General features: G+C 40.8%; 1 protein-coding gene across 1 annotated transcript; it reads left to right on the top strand.

The window, feature by feature from the left end:
• Positions 1-280: 280 nt before the first annotated feature.
• On the top strand, positions 281-15919 carry LOC145445133 (uncharacterized). The gene is made up of 17 exons (XM_080323269.1): positions 281-870; positions 7005-7224; positions 7298-7592; positions 8676-8856; positions 8914-9027; positions 10217-10379; positions 10442-10559; positions 10630-10780; positions 11983-12075; positions 12839-12984; positions 13081-13249; positions 13308-13544; positions 13618-13885; positions 13959-14109; positions 15362-15454; positions 15517-15641; positions 15706-15919. The coding sequence occupies exons 1-17, from the start codon at positions 710-712 to the stop codon at positions 15859-15861; spliced, it is 2841 nt and encodes a 946-aa protein (XP_080179395.1). The 5' UTR covers positions 281-709; the 3' UTR covers positions 15862-15919.
• The last annotated feature ends 1997 nt before the right edge of the window (positions 15920-17916 follow it).

Below are 17916 nucleotides of genomic sequence, written 5' to 3'. Positions count from 1 at the left end.
TATACTCCGTCACACTGTTGTGGTATATAGTTTAGTTGGGTTTAAATGCAAGGGTACAATGTACAATGTTGTCAGTGTTTCGACATTTTCAGATCAGTGGACAGGGGACATGGACATTTATTGTACATAAAACGTATATTGATGTTACTGGAGCGGTTGCACTAACTGCGAAATAATAGTTATCGAGGAAGCGACACTATACATCAGAAACCAGGTCTTGGGCCTTCATGATTATATCAGCAGTTGCTATGCATGCTGATTACAAAGTCAGTACAGTTGACTGTGCATTAAATGCGTGGACGAATGCGCAGACGTAGTCACAGAAAACAACATTACACAGATTTGTAGACGTGACATGTACATATTCTTTCTGTAATTGATGAAACATGAAATATTATATTGACATTACTATATCGTGTTTGAACTGCGGCGAGATACAGTTTTATGGCGCCCACGCAACTCAAGGATCAAATGACCTATCATCATATCATATGCGTGATATGATGGTAATAACTGAAATGGAGTGCTTGACACAAAGCCAAAAGTCGACTACAAGGTAGAATTACGTAACCTAGTATTTTCCAATTTGTAGTAGAACAAATCTTAGACATATCTCGCTGCACCCAATCTAAAATTATATATCACGTCCGTGTTATTTCGCAGTTTAAACGCTCTGATTTTGCCCCATCATCGTCTAATTAAAAGCGCAATGAAAGTCGAAGCGCAAAAAACGGAAATAGATGAAGTGGCCATCCCGGATTTGAGGCGTCTGAAAGAATTATCGGAAAGACTGCGATTGCCTTCGAAACGAGAATCCGTGATAGTGTGGAAAAGGGGTTTGGAAAAACTTCAATCCGAAGGGATATATCCGTAAGTATATAAAACTTTGGGAAGCACATAAATTTATCTGCTCATCATAAATACCCACGAGTTCCACAGCAGCATATAATTATATCCAGATTCTTAAACAACTGCACATTCTGCTTATATAACGCGGCTGTTATCGGATCGAGCATCGCCTTGCTTTGGCAGCATGACGTGTCACCGGGAAATTGATATCGCATATTACTGACGTTTTAGGAGAAATGGAGACCGGAATGAAATCCTTTGAAATTCATAGAATCGCGTGTGCTGTGCTGTAAGCTGTGGACAAACGTTCGATTAAGTACGCGTCTGAACATGTAGTGGCGTGGGCAAGGAAGCAGTCTAGTCAGAGAAAAATCTAGTGGCAAAAAATATGTCATAAACGGACAGTAATAGACGTTGCAAACACAGCGCTTCCATGTCCGCGGGGACGGCGAATGCGAAATCTCTGTGCCATAATACATGTTTAATGTGCATTTTCTGAAAGTCCCCGTGCCTCTGTTTTCAAAACCTGAATATTACCCTACACATTACGGCTCCTCAGTGGACACTGCAAGCTGAAGAGTCATATATTCAAAATTAGTCGTGTTATCTTCCTCCCTTGGTGAATATTGCCACGTTCCCGAGACTGTGCATCATTTCATTGTCGTCTATCCGTAATATCAGTTTCATCATGTACTAGGTTCAACCTTCATTTTACACTGTTTGATATGTTATCTTACCCCGCCTATCGTCCGACGTAGCTGAATTTGTTCTCTCTAGCTAGAAGTGGATTCATCTTTATGTTCTTTTTCTGCATCAGTTTGCGCTGTAGTTGGTGGCACACAATACCTTAACAGGTGATAAGTGCCTCTCCAAGGTTTTATTAATAACAATATCCTTCACATTAAGTCTTTTTGCAGCACATAAAAGTAACTAAGCACATGGCCCTGATAGTATAAAATTGCTTAAAAAACGGGACCCAACTTCCGCAAAATCGAATTTGAAAATGAAGGTTATTGCATGCTCATTGGTAGTATTCCATTCGTAAGGTCATTGGTCATACGCGAGTTGAAATCTGAATGAGACGTAAACAGAATGTCAGACAATAGCATACTCCCAGTTTCCGACAATAGCTCAAACACAAATTCTTGCAGGGATAGGATTATTATAGCGTACATAAGCCAAACATGTACGAATGCCACCGAATCCATTTTACATCTGGATATATATTTTCAATATTTATGTGTTCATAAACAGCTATACTTTCGAATGTCACGACATGATATCTGTTACACTTACACACTTTTATGGCTCGTTTGACTTTCACTGTGTAGGGCAGTTGATCTTGAAAACAACGTTCCAAGCATAAGCGATGCAGGACATGAAATACCATCGGGAATATCGACCACCATTGCCGAAATACACGGCGTTGGGCGGACAAGTATCGTAAAAGAAATTCCTGTCGGCATAGGAAGCGAAAATGACACTACAGAGATTACCGCTGAATCAACAACTAACGCCTGTGACGTCGATAATACCTCACCTAAAACAAGAGAAAGTGTCCGAGAGACATACTTCCGTAAAACAACTGTGGAAGAATGTGTCGATTGCATCAAGAATTACGCAGAGATTAAGAAAGATTGTCCAGACGCGGACGGGGGGCACGTCGACACGTCATCAGTTTCACACAGACATCGACTGGTGGAACTAGCATTGCAGCAACTTCGCCGAGACTTGGTGAGAATAATATATCCCCAAGCTTGAAAATTTAGCCATAAATCACCGTTTAAAAGTCACTGAATTAAGATATTATTAATAATATTGTACGACTCAGAAGACATGACCTAATTAAAAGGTCACTTATCTAAAGATAGCACAGAAACTATACATCACGACTTATCATCCCAGGGATTAACTTGGATGCTACGATATTACATAAGCGACAACGAAATTTCCATCCAAAAGGTCCCAAGCGTACAAGCCATGGATATTATTAGTATAATACCTATAGGCAGCATATGGATGAGACATCGCGTATATAGTTCTACAACGCAAAAATCTCATCAAGAAGAGTTCAGGCTCGTACATAAATCAATTCTGCTAAAATAGCGACAGTTCGAAATTGAAATTGACTCATTATTTTATTTACTCAGTCATGCAGCGGACGGGTATAATAATTGATAGCATCTACTGATTGAATTAACCACTGAGAGAATAACAAACATGGTGACAAGACGACGTAATCTCATTTCCAATCCGATCTGCGGATGACATTCATTTCAAATTGATGGACAGCGATAACGTCTTGAACGCATCTTGAACGCGTGCTTAATGTCAACAGATTAGGTTCAAACAATAGCATACTTCATTCATCGGCGGTGACTAGTGTGTTACCTTTATCAATAATTACACAAGCATGAAGTTCGCACCTGATGACATGAAACAGGGAGGTACCTGACAGGGTTAATTATCAAGTGATGGCATGTTTGTTGCGACTTGTCTCGAAAGTACGCGGGATGCTGAGCTTTCCAGGCGCCTCTCAAAGTACTATCTCATTATGCCACTATGCGGCAATTAGCTTATTTGTGATTATAGACGTTTTTGATGGTGCACGATCTGCATTATAACCGTATCATAGCAACATATGCACGACAGGTTCCTGTCGTAATATAAACATCTTTCGACTGTAACCAAAGCAGACAGCAAAATAGTGATTACATCGCTTTATGTCTGCACTACGAAGGTCATGAGGAACGGGGCATCACTGTTGATATGACGATATTGAGTCTTGAGCAATCTGCTGTGTAAGGTGACACAGAAATAGCCAAACGCAGTTATTTTCAGTAGGCTGACATGTTTCTAGGATACACACAACGTTCGTCATGCTTGAAACGACTATAGATACATCAGTTATCTCGGAAACAGCGTAATAAACATGTCCAAGTCGTATGCAATGACTGTATGTATTATTTTTAGAACACCATCCACGCACAAATAGGTGATTTTTGAAAGCGTTAACACGTCCCGATCTTGCAGTGCGGTTCACCGTTAGGATCAACTCTACAGACTATATAGACATTCGGCATATACCCGTTACAGTTATATAAATATGTACCCCGTAACCCTGTATATAGAAATGTTGGTGGCCATTTGCATTTGTGATAGATTTCCGCGGGCGGACTGTCTAACTTGCTTTGCTTGTGCGCAATCACAGCACATGAAGCTATACTTCATTTTCGACATGTTTTTGTTATTCAACTGCGACGCGAAATAAGTTGGTATCGATTTCGGGTTTGATATTACATATTCAACACTCAAATTTCCAGCGTATTTACTGAATCCCGAATAGTTGCATCCGTGTATGAAGAGTGAAACGATAAAGGCGAAATCTCATGTCAAAATTATGTGGCCACTATACTTTTGTACTATTTTTCATAATATCTTGAAGCCATCTTTAATAATAGGTTTCCTGCAATTGATGAAGTAAAATTAAACGGCTAACCGTGGTTAAATAATATTGTTGGACCTAGTAAGTTCAATTCAAAATATATCCAAGTGAATAGCAGAACATAACAAATGACAGAACATCCCCTCTTCCAATCACAACATAACAAGGAATGTTCCGTGATTTAATTTCAGCTCGATATGAGAATACAAGATAACGCAATAGCTCGCAGTTTACTGGAACGACGGCAGGAGGTTCTTCAGGCCAAAGCGGTCACAACATGCGACCAACATGCCACCATGATCGATGATTATTCTTGGGAACTTGAGAAGGAAGACGATATTGCCGAGCAGCTCAGATGTACGAAATATCGATTCAAATTATCGCAACTGAAGAACGACGGTATTGTTATTTTTCAGCATGTGATCTGCCAAGTTCGTTGATGAAACCAACAGCAGTGGTTCGGAGGAGAACATCTCGTTTGAAGCTAATGGGCATAAGTCGAATGACGTTCGATTCGAATCGGTTCTCGGTGATTTAGCCGAAGTTGAATGCATACGAAGAGAAACGATTACTGTGTAGCGTGGACACGAATATTTATGCAGCTCGTATCGAAAGCATTTAGTCATACATTCCAGCGGTTATAAAGCCAAATTGCGCACTGTGTGAACCTTAAATGTGTGGAATTATCGCATGCCGACGTCTCCTTCTGTAAATCAGGCATTTATTCCGCTATAATCACTCATAATAAACAGGCAATTCGTTGCGAAACCCGAGAAACTATTCCGACAATACTGGGAATATATTAACCACTGATTGCGATTTTGCACATTATGTTTATCTGTATTACAGTGATTGATTTATAGTGTACGAAGAGGACGACAACATCATCAATAAATCACTGAATCAAGGTGGACTGCATCCAACTCTCACTTGCAACGTTGCCTCGTCTCAACTTTGTGACATTCTGTATTCTAAAAACTGTCGGTGTTTTTTTATTAGTTTCTCTTTGGTGATTAATATTAACGACGTATCGATCACGGTATTTCACTGTTATTATAGCTTCGATTTGGAGAAAACAACGTGTATACATACAGCAAGCATATTATTTTATACGCTCCTTGTTTTGTAACTTATCATGAATATCGCGACAAATCTTCAGCATATTTTAGTTGGTATACCGAATAAATCAAAATATACAAAAAAATGACTAAATGGGTCCGATATTTCCGTTGGAAAAACTTTAGGTGATATGACAAAAGTAAATACGAATGGTGGCATTCCTTTCCTGATATTGGTAGCTAACCCTTCGAGTTCGAAGTCTATACGAATCGCCGAGCATTGGAATCGATATCTGTGCTACCAGGCGGGTTGACATTGGGGACGCGAAGGTGCGACCACAGACTTGTAACAGAGCATATTATACAACATGGGCAACGGTAGATTATCAACTGCCTATAGTTGACCGCAACACAATACGAGAGATAGAAAGGTATTTTTCAAGCAGAGTGATTGATGGTTGCTAAAATTATGGATACAGAAAGATATGACAAACAAACCACAAATGTTACGGCCATGCGTAGTGGTTATAGATCGACAACGGGATTACAAATGGACCACAGATGCTGTTCTGACAGGGTGGACACTGGACATGTTCCGTCTAAGCGGCGCGCGTGCGCGGCCGCGCACTGCTGAAAAAGTAGCCGCGCACAGAAAAATCTGTGCCGCCCACAAGAAAACCGAAGTGATGACCTTTTTTTTTATAGTCGTTACGTAGCGTTGTCCAAGGGACCTTGCAGTGAGTTGGTGGGTGCGCGCAGACTCCTGAAAAATTAGAGGGAACATTGGTGGACAGGATACTGTTGGTATAGTTCTATCTACGCCAATTAAACCTCACAAGACGTGTATCTAAGAGAAGCCTGAAATCAAATACGGTCGTGCGGGACAATGAAGGTGTGGTGCTGGTGTGATTGAACACAATAATGGAACCATGATAATACAAACAAATATACCGTACTATACGGCAATGAAATACATGTTAGGTAAGAACTGCACATTGAAATTATCGAGCCGTCAAAACCACTATCTATTCAAAGTGTTTGATCGTTGCTGTCAATACTATATCGTGATCAAATTCACAGCAATCGGAGTTGAAGGGCGTTGGATAACAATACACGAGATTTGTCGGTTCATTTCATGAATTATCATCTCATTTCATCACAATATGACGGTTACAAACATTCCAACGCAAGACTTGCTATGATAATGAAACGTACAGCGTCAGCACCATACTTCGTAATAGTTTTATTGTACCTACGTTTCGTTTGTCAGTGGAACAGTAGTGAGCGCAGTACGTGCATTACTGTACTGTGAGACCATACACATAATTACTATAATCTATCACTTTATCTCAGCCTACGTTATATTTCACCAATTGCACATCAGTAGAATGAATTATGCTTTGTGGTATGTAATCAATTGCAATTTAGGCCATGATTATGATAGCCTAATTCACTCTAGTCATGCGATTGTTTCCAAACATGAACAACCACATGTATGAATCATTTTTCATCGCGCACACACAGCTCAGAAGAAGACTTCACGTTGCTCCTTAAATACTTGTTACGTCACAATGACGTTGCTAGGCAGCATCAAGCACATGGTGAAGATTATTTTGGCGCATCTTTATTCTATATATCTGCATCTAATACAGAGCGGTTACGATGACGAACGGATTTCTATTTCATACATTCGCTCTTATCGCATTATTTTCAACCTTCGATGACACCCGATCAATGAAACCACTTTCGAGGAGTCACGGCAGAGCGCGAAAAACACATGCGGATTCGATCCCGATGACCGAATCGAAGCTTGCAGATGACTTTAGTGATTATCCGGATATCATTGTCGCGATTCAAAAGGCCGGATTGTCCGTGAGTGTCGCGGGCGAATATAATCCCTTTCTAGTCTATGTTGTAATGAAAATCATCCTCCTTAATTTCAAAGGACTCCGATTTTGACATGGTAAAAGAATTTATACTGGAATGTGCCAGTTCTGCCAAAGCGATCGCGTCTACAAGAGACAGAACGCGTTTCGCCGTGACTGCCTTCTCAGCGCTGACACAGCATATGATCACATTCAAAGATTGCTGCCAAGATGGGTTATCCCAGCTGGAGGGAATGATCACCAACGACATGGTCATTATCGACGAAGACACCAAAAGATTTTATGACATACAAAACCATTCAGACCTGTCGCCTGACTCCGTCGATGTCGAGTACGGGCTTTACTCCATACGAGGTGAAGTAGTTCTCCATACGAGTAGTTCTGGGCACAATGATACGAGTACTCGAATCTGAAGCGAGTATTAATTTAAATGATGTGTGTCGAGTTTTGTGAGAGATGATGCTTTCTAGTACTGAAATTATTAGCTCTTTGCCGCTAAGAGTTTTTTCGATAAGGCCATTTCCCACTGAGTCTCGAACAGTCTTGTACTGTACAAAACTACTGGATCTTCGAAAAGCGCAACTAGAACTAGAACTAGAACTACTCATTTTTCAAAACTCGCAACTAGAACTAGAACTGCCAACTTTTAAAAATCCGCTACTGAGAACTAGAACTATTCATTTTTTTAAACTCGCAACTATAACTATAGAACTACCAACTTTTAAAAGTCCGCTACTAGAACTAGAACTGTTCAATTTTTAAAACTCGCAACTAGAACGAGAAGTACCAACTTTGAAAAATCCGCTACTAAAACTAGAACTAATCAACTGTGAAAACTCGCAACTATAACTAAAACTACCAACTTTTGAAAATCCGCTACTAAAACTAGAACTACTGACTGTTTCAAAACCGCAACTAGAACTAGAACTAGAACTAGAACTACTACCCGATCTTTAAAAATCCGCAACCTACTAAATAAAACTAAGCAGATCAGTTGTTCTTGACCGGTGTTTCCGGGCGCACAATGTAAGTACCGGTAATGTAATAAATGTGTAGTTAGATCTGTATTGCGGTAGGTTTTTGTGACTCACTGACAATTAGGGGATCTTCAAAGGTTTGCAAATTGGCGGAGGACACACCTGGGTATTTTACGGCCCGCGTGCTAAATCCGGACCGCGGAAAATTGCTTGGAATTTTTAACTATACATTTGAATGTGTATATGCATGGTTGAAAAAATTACAAATTATCTTTGGCGCGATGTAGCATAAAAAGGTACATATTTGAACATTCCACATCTTAGAATACTCGACTTGGCTCGAAGCCTCATATCCTTCATTCGAAATGAAATCGCTTATAGGTACTCGATTCTTACCAGCCCTACTAACAGGGTAAGTGTTAAAAAATACCGACTTTCAGCAAACCTGTTTTTGTGCCAGAGCAACAACTATCCGACGAACACGTGACGACTTACAAGCCTTCTGTGTTGTACCTGCTGTTGAATTTTCAAACGCGCCGGATGAGCTTTAACGTTCTAAACGCGGCGATGTTGGAAGTCGCCAAGTTACAAAAATTGGGACTTCACGTCGTGACGGTCATTGTAGACCCTTTCGAGAATAGGTGAAGTAGGTAAAATGCGACCTTACGAATACGGCAGCGGAAATATTCAATTTTCAGACAGCCTCATATCGACAAAGATTTTAATCTTGCGGGCGGCGGCGTCGAAAGTGACATTGGCGACAACTCAATCTACTCCAGAGAGGAATACGATCAATATGAGAAAGAAATAAAGTAAATATTATTCAGTTCAATGGGATGTTTCATATTTTCAATATCACATTTAAACCATGCTGATGTCGTGGGTACTGATTGACCCATGGCTTACTAAAACTGGCCATGATTCACCAGACCCTGTGAAAGATTTTGTTGCTTAGATGTTATGTCGCGAGGATTCCAAAATGCTACATTACATCAATCTTCCTTATAGGTTAATTCTCGATATATGCTTAATCCTGTAATTCGTGTATCGTATCAGTATAGCTTCGTATTTTGAATACGTTGATGCGATGTGTCGCGATGATCATCCATCCATCATGTTTGAATTTTTGCGTTGATATATTAAGTGTCTCTCTCTCTTTCCGCGACTGTCACGCTACAACCCTAAAACCCTACATGTATCGCAAATTAGGTAACACAATAGGCTCAGAAAGATCTTCGTGATAACCATTGAAGGGGCTAAATAACAGCGATTAGGAAATATGATATAGTCATAGGCTGTGTTCCATTTGAATTACGCCGACTTCATTTGTGATCATGACTGGCGAGTGGTGGCGATGGTCCGTTAGGAACCGACAGCTATACTGAGAAATGCCTAGGACCGAATGGAATCGCAATACAATTAAGTCGATTTGGATACAAATACACAATCTTACGACCATAGCATGTATGAGCTAAACATTCGGGGATATAGATAGTTGTTAAAACACTATGGCATGATAATGATAATTACCAATCGGATTATATAGGCACATGGGCGGATCATTAAGTACCACCGATAAAATGCGGGGGTCAGAGGATATCAGGAAACAAGGATGAAAGCGATATCTATACACTTTATCTACAAAATCGCTTGAAATTAATCCTGATATATTTTCCTTAAAAGGGTTTGATGAAACTCGATAATGTGACTGAACAAGATGCCGCTATCTTGACGTTGTGGCTATATACTGTGTTCCTCATAAAACCAAAGGCGGTGATGATAATCGATTCTTGATAAGTCTTATAGCTCCAGCCGTCAATGCATAAGATGATTATCAGGAACACTCATTTCACGATCTCTATAGCGGTCGCTGGTATGTTTATTCCCGTATCCCATAACTATAAATTATTCGTTTAGCTTAGACCACCCAGGAGATATACCTATATTTGGTCGATGCAAATACCGGGAAACCATAATCATATACCGTCGATGTAATTGCAGCGAAATCCATAAGAAACCAAACGACTACAACTTACATCTGGAGGAATTGATAGAAAAAGACAAAAAAGACAACCAGCCGAAATTCGAGGGAATCGCCAAGTTTGACGAGCCGAGGATTGATGATGGGAAGCTGAGCAAAACTTTAGTTTTGCAGTTCGCGAAGGTGGATAATACCAGCGCCAACAACTGTAACTATAATGTGATTTTTTTTGTTTCGCATCTCAGGAAATGTCGAGCATTCCTGAGCACGGATTCAAGTTGGACAATTATTCACAGTTGCTTAGTAGCAACGTCTTGAATACTCTGACTGGGATTATTTCGAGTCCAATGACTTGGTTTGGAGGTACGGTATATCATCCTAACCAGACGATGCCGTGACTTTGAGATCATTGTGGGTGTGATATATTTTACAGAAGGAGAAGTCGAAACGTCGTGTACAGATACGCGTAATCTTATTCACAGACTAATCTGGACTCCTGACTATTACACCACGCATAAATATCCAAACGCGAAGGACTGCTCGTGGCTGATCACAGTTCCTCGAGGCCAGTTTGTGTCCTTGAGGTTGGTATAAAATTCAAAAATATCCAAGACATTACGCGCGCGCCACCATTATATGCCCGAAATTAACCGGATGAATGAGATAATTGGCAGTTTTGAATCTCAAGTGGATCTGAAGCAGTGGTCCTTAAACTTCTCATGGTCGTGGTTCAGTTTACGTTTCGAAACTATTCCTTGTCTCTAACTACTGGAAATATCTCGATGACGTCATAATATAACGCACACAGTTATTGAAATCAATACTACTGAGGGGGAAGTTTTTTCTTCCATGCTACTAATCATTTGGATTTGTGTCAATTGATACACAAACTTGAAAATATGAATTATAGTTTTTGAAATGAAGATACGAACAAAACCAATCTTTTTACTAACTTCATGAATTTCCAAATAGCTCATTGGCCCACCTTAAAACACCCTCGTGGCGCACAGGTTTAAAAAATCTGATTAAAAGTGTCAGCTGTCAATCAGGGTTGTAACCAAGTCACAAGGTTCCGAGTCACAAGTCAATTTCACTTTTATAGTTTTGACTCGAGCCAATTCGAGTCATTTTCAATTCATCACCGAGTCAAGTCCGAGTCCAAGTCACCGAGTCGAGTGTCGAGTCCGATTCATAGTGTTTTGACTCGAGTCCGAGTCCAAGTCATTGTGTTTACTGTTCAGTTCCGATTTAATGTCATAGCAAACCCACTTTTCACGACTCGGCTGGGTGATATCGAATGCTTCGCATTTATAATATACTAATTTGTCTCCCTTTTAACAGTTTCTGGTAGCATTTTCAAGTATCAGTACTGATAGACGAAATATTAATAGCGTGATACCTTTACTATTCTTCGAAATTACAATGAAACGCCTGTCTTGGTAGACCCAGTCTCAAGTCATATGACTTGGTCCGAGTCATGCGAAATGACTCGAGTAAAAGTCGAGTCAATGCACAAATTGACTAGAGTCGAGTCGAGTCATTTTTCATTTTTAAGAAAATGACTCGAGTCAAGTCGAGTCACCAAAAAATCGCGACTCGAATCTGACTCGAGTCATTTCAACCCCACTGTCAGCCCATTGACTTTGTCAATGAGCGCAGCCGAAAGACACCCGCGTCCCAAGTTGCACATGGCAGAATTAACCGCGAGACAAAACAAACTATGCGATCACCTAGCGTCATCTTGCGGCGACTTCAAAAATTGTTGTTCTGCTCTTTTGGTCTAAAGGTTTGATATGTTCCGAACGGAAAGCGTATTTGATCGAGTGACAATTTACGACGGGGAAACAAAAGAGAAAACTCCCGTTCTAGGAGTATACAGGTGAATTTATTATTTTACTTTCACGATGATACGTCAGGTGGGCAACTTGATCTAGTTTCAACTCGGCACTGCCGTAGACACCGATTTTGTAATTGATAGCACCAAGCAGCGGCCGCAGCAAAATGATTAATACCTACCAATTCCTCTGCTTTGAGGATGCATGGATAAGTCTGGGTAACGTGACGCATATGCTTGTACTGTACATTACGGATGTTCAAAAATAACTTTTTTATTCAACTGGCTACCTGATAAAATCGTGAGCTTGGCTAAAATAAACTCTGCACATCAAAACTAGCTCAATTCCAACCGGGAAAGAAGCATTCTTATTAGAGGATGAAGTTTTAAATTTATTTTAAGTACAGAACTTCAATATTGCAGCAAACAATACGTTGAGAGTCAGTCGAAAGGCTTCGAGTGGAATAAATTTGGCAATGTGAACGTGTTGTGTTATTAGAATTAGAAATACCCTACCCCATGAACTTGTTAGATTGTCTCAAAAAACGATGCATATCAAATTTGGTTTCATTCCAAACCGTAGAAGAAAAGTGAATGGACTAGAGAATTTTGGATTTCATCAAAAACAGTGTTCACGGTGGCGAATTATTTAATTAAATTATTAATAATAAAACCAACCACCGTAAATACTATTACATCGAATCCGGATCCTGGTTAAGAACGCATGCCCAAATAGTAATGATTCAAATAGTTTTCAACAGCCACACTGAGGCATATAACGAATTGAATTATTATGAAATATTCACAGCGGGAATTTGGCATCTGAAGAAAAGCCCTTCACAGTAAACAGCACGAAGGAAAGCGTGATGTTAATTCTTGAAACTGACGGTGGAAACAATGAGCGTGGATTTTTAGCGACCTGGACTCCTCTGACACATTACGATCAGATCGAAGGTAGGTGCGTGAGTTGGGGGTATGCCCACTACTGTTGAAACCCGCCATTAGAATCTACGGCAAATGCTTACATCAAAACACACATTCTCTTTATAGATGGTCACGTAATATTTCTGGTAGACGTATCCGGCAGCATAATCATGGAGGATATCTCGACGTGGATCTATGAAATATCGAAGTTTTTTCTTCTGGATGATACGAGTTCCAAGAAAGGAGTAGAGACAGAAAGTGAATATTCAATTTTGAGTAGAGTTGGCAAAACGAAGTATGTCGATATACTTGTTATTAATTGAATATGTTAAGTGAAGAACAGTTGAATTCAGATCAACAAAAAGCGCGGACAAAAAGTTTCGTTACAAACGTCAATTGAGAAAGGCAAAAGAAAAAGCATCCTCGCACATTGGTATCGTGAAATTCGCGGAAGAAGCCGAAGTCGTCCAAAGTATCGAAGTACCTTCAACAGCGGAGGATCTGCGCGATACGGCGGCAGATTTAGAGAAGACGGAGGAGCCGACTTTCCTGGGAAAGGCGCTAGATTTCACAAGATTAAAGCAGTTTTTGTGAGTTCATCGCGGGATGAAAAATTCAATCCAATGTAATCCGGACGTAACATGTGTTTACAAATATATACAGACGTGTAATGGGAGACTCCAGTCATCTTCGATCCTCCGTCGTTGACGAGACGGCGGAGTTTCCGAAACGAGCAGTGTTCGTGTTATCGGACTGGCATTCCGTCGACGATCCAAAGCCTTTCATCAAGTTACTGTGCGACTGGAATATTGTGCCGATATTCATTGGGTTTGGCATGGTCAATTTACAAGTTAGGGATGATTTAGTTAGCGATTGCGGACTCGCATACCAACGCCACGCTTCTGCAGCTCAAATCATGCAGGACCTGAAAGTAAGTCAACATGATACCCGCAAGATTCGGAAGCACGTAGTGAGAATGAAGTATCCTATTTTGCAATGAGCAGAAGGCGTGGAGAATCACAGTAGTAGAAACAACTACAACGCCATCAAAATCCACAACTACCACCACGATACCAGTAAAATCAACTACAATTTCAACAACCACAGATCCAAATTCACTGTCATCTACTACGCAACGACAATACCCTTATACAGGTATGTACGACAGATAAATGCGAATGAATGAGCTGCGCTGCTAAAGATTACCACTGAATGAAACTATAGATTACTGACCTACGGATAGATACGCAACTCCCGTCATTACGCTCCGGCAAGCAGTTACACTTATTGCTGAGCAATCTAAAAGTAGCGTAATTGGTGGTGCCATAGCTGGCGAAATTTAATGAAGCTGGTCTTAATCGACAGCTACTGTCTCACTGATTCCGAAAATACAAATTAAAATCTTGTCAGGGAAATGGAACCACGTCAAAACAGCCGTAAAAGTCTTTAAATCGGTTTTGTTCCAACAATGGCACCGCCGCAACACAATGAACATATCAATAGCCAATTTCGTTAAGCGATTGGTCGGAACAATGCCGCTTTTCAAATTTTGGCGGCTGTCCTGAGGTGGTTCCATTTCCCTGACAATATTCTAATTTGTATTTTCGGAATTAGTGCGACAGAAGCTCTCGATTAAGTCGACTTTAATTAAATTTCAGCCGTCGGGTCGCAAGCTATAACACCACCAATTACGCTACTTTTAGATTGCTCAGCAATAGGAGTAACTGCTTGCCGAAGCGTTACAACGGGAGTTGCGTATTTATCCGTAGGTTAGTAATCTATAATGAAACTCGAATGACACATATTTCGGACATTTAGCATTTCGCACAGAAGCTTCAGAATTCACTGTGTAATGTGGTTGCATGGATGGATATAGTGCAGTCTCGGATTGCAGGTCTGGTTGATCGTAACATAACCCCCAACCCATCGTCACCTCGTAGTGGCGTTGGACAACTAGATAATTCTGTTCGTCTATAATTAGAGTAAATACCGGTAATCTAATACTAATCTGATTTGTGAAATGTTTCTTTGGTCTAATTCTAATTCTAATCTAATTAATTTGTGAATTATTTCGATTCTCTAATATTAATTGTAATCTAACGTGTGGTTTTCGAGAAAATGCTACAGGAGAGCTGTATAGTGCGAAACGAGACAAGCTTGCTGTGCAAACATTTGTCATTCTCGCGCTTCTGACCATGAACTCGGGTTTGATATGAACTGAGCTTCATTCAATTTCCGAATTAAATAATCCTAATTATGATCTAATTTAAAGAAAGAAACTGTGTAGCTGTAGTTTTAGTTATAATCTAATTTTAAAAGCAAAATATTATCTATGGTTGTCCAACTCTGTTCTCAATGTTCGAAATGCCAAATGTCTGACTTCTCTGGTAACCCTATACACTTCCAGGAACCTATCCCACACTGCCGCCACCTACGCCACATTTTCAGAGCGTTGACAGGTTCGACTATCTCGGACTGGCCATCCTTCTTGCGGTGATAGGTACAGCCATCCAGTCATAATAGCATTTTAAGCAGAGACACGCAATTGATTCCATGTAACAGGTGTTATGGAATCAATTGGCCTCGTCGCGCTGATCCTATACACATCGTCAACGCTACCGCCTTTAATTGCAAGCATCTCCACAGTGTCCATGGTGAGGGAGCGAAAGAAACGAGAAATGATAGAGGTAAGTTCGTATCCGGCAAATGCTCGAAACGGTCAACGCCTGAAAGATGACCATCGTATTGCAGCTTATGAAGTTACCAAGATCGGAAAGGATTAAAATTTTGAAATTCAAACCTCCGGAGGAAAAAGTACCAAATCGACCGAAGACTAGATATCCGGAAGCAGTCAACAGTTTTTTCACAAGGCGTGCAGTCTTACCGAAACATTTCGTTGCTCCATGAGTTCCATGTGCTCCATGAGCATTAAATGCGCAATATATGCAATATAATTTTTTCTGTACGCGGGTATTTATTGCTTCGAAGGAGCAAGGGAAAATGGAACAAAAGTCCCGTGCCTAACTGCCTGATTTAACTTTAGTAACGTCAACAGCAAGTAGCAACAGTAAATTCCCCATTCCTGGTAAAATATATAGCTTGTTTACTGTGAATATCGCAAATGTATGTGTAAATTTCAACAATACTTGGTTGTTTTGGGTATTCATAGTGCTTCGACTAATAATGGTCATTGGTCAGTTACACTAGGTCGATATTCATTTTTTTTGATTCCTCATCGGCTTATTTGTAGCACGGCCCACTTATGCTGTAGGCTTTTTGTAAGACACCGTTTACTCGGTCGTCATTGCGAGGAAGAGCATAGAAAGCATCCAACACCAAGAAAAGGACGTTATGTATTTTTGCGGCTTGTACACCGGACTAGTGATACACATACACACGATCTGTGCATATGCATAATACTATGAGTGCATGATGTACAGTACACATGCCGCTGGACAAGGAAGGTGCAGATATAGCCTTGTAAGGCTTTCTAAGCCTTGCACCACCCCTCCATGTTATCCCGGTAATGCTGAGCGCCAAGCAGGAAAGTCATAGAAGATACCAGTGTTACAAATCAGGTCTTTGGTCTGACCCGCCTGGGATCGAGCCCACAACCTACCGATCAAGAAGCCGGAGGCGTCACCATTACGCTATCTTGTAGGTAACCAAGAATACGTGCACTCGTGCAGTTCCCCTGGTGGGTCTAGTCATACCCAATGTTCCCTCTAAGCTGCGCACGTGCGCAAAATGCGCAGTGCTGAAACGGTCTCTGCGTACAGAAAATCTAGGCTGCGCACAAAAAATCCGCAGTGATGATTTTTTTTCAGTCGTTGCGCACTGTTGTCCAAGGGACCGCGCGGGCGCGCAGAAAAATTATAGGGAACATAGCCAGGGGAAAATAGTGCTATCGCTGAAGTCTGAAGCCGAGGTACAAGTGCTGCCCGCAAAGGTAGATATCGCGCTCCATGAAGAAATAAGAATCTGCAATCACGTGCGCCTCACGAACGAGATTTTTTTTTAGTATGGTCTCGTAGGGCCTACGCATGAGCGATACTGATTTCATTTCAATAGCGCAATCTTTTCTAGGACTGGCGAAATAACATGGTTTAACAAAGTTATAAATAACAATGGGCTAGAAGTACCGAACTATGTACCGAAGTCATTATACCAACGGACGCCTGAAGATGTTTGATTATTATTTAGAGCAGTGGTTCTTAACCTTTTTTCGTCCAGCGCCCCCTTTCAAAAATTATTGTGCTCCAGCGCCCCCCTCAACTTCATATTGTAAGGAATGTAATAAAGACAATGAGTAAGAGGGAGGACCGTAACAGCACTTCGTCAACCCCCCTAAAAACGATTGCCTTGCGCACCCATAGGGTGATAAACCGAACTTCTGAGGGCTTCGCCCCCACGAACCCCATATCGTGATTTTGGTGGTCAGCAAAGTTTGTGTGGCCTGGTCGCCCTAGGTACCAAAATTTGCTATAATGCATGGTAATTGCATATTTTCCATAATGCATGGTAATTACATTTATAAGTCGCTATAAACTTTTTATCCTCTCAGCCCACGTAATCAGATTTACCAGTAACACTGAGTGAGCTGTTGTATAGGAAAATAAGGGGCACGTAATTATTAATTAAACATATTCGGGCGTTCCCGCAGGTACAAATATTCGTTACCAGGGCCGTAACAGCACTTCGTCAGCCCCCCTCCCCAAACATAAAACGTTGGTCCTGGGCCCCCATCGGGTGATAAACCAAACTTCCGGGGGACTTCGCTCCCAGACCCCCATTAGGCTGTCCGCTATTTGCTGATAGCCTATTAGGTATCTACATTGGGTGTCCATTTACTGAGGGAGCTATTCTCGCCTAGTCGCGCGAAGTGCGAAAAATTTCACTAATTAATGATTGAATTGGTCAATATCATCGGGAATTGCATGTAAATTGAGATCAATTTTTATC

The sequence above is a fragment of the Botryllus schlosseri genome, chromosome 8, assembly GCF_051294905.1.
Source record: "Botryllus schlosseri isolate E-star chromosome 8, Bs_hap1, whole genome shotgun sequence".
NCBI classification, from domain to species: domain Eukaryota; kingdom Metazoa; phylum Chordata; class Ascidiacea; order Stolidobranchia; family Styelidae; genus Botryllus; species Botryllus schlosseri.
This window is presented reverse-complemented; position numbering and strand designations above follow the sequence as displayed.

What these genes read in the sequence shown, in the direction of transcription:
- LOC145445133 (XM_080323269.1), top strand. Translation starts at nt 710, where the DNA reads ATGAAAGTCGAAGCGCAAAAAACGGAAATAGATGAAGTGGCCATCCCG. An exon ending in TAGTTTTGCAGTTCGCGAAG is followed by an intron (nt 10,380 to 10,441) that starts GTGGATAATACC and finishes TTCGCATCTCAG; the next exon opens with GAAATGTCGAGCATTCCTGA. An exon ending in AGTAGAGTTGGCAAAACGAA is followed by an intron (nt 13,250 to 13,307) that starts GTATGTCGATAT and finishes AGTTGAATTCAG; the next exon opens with ATCAACAAAAAGCGCGGACA.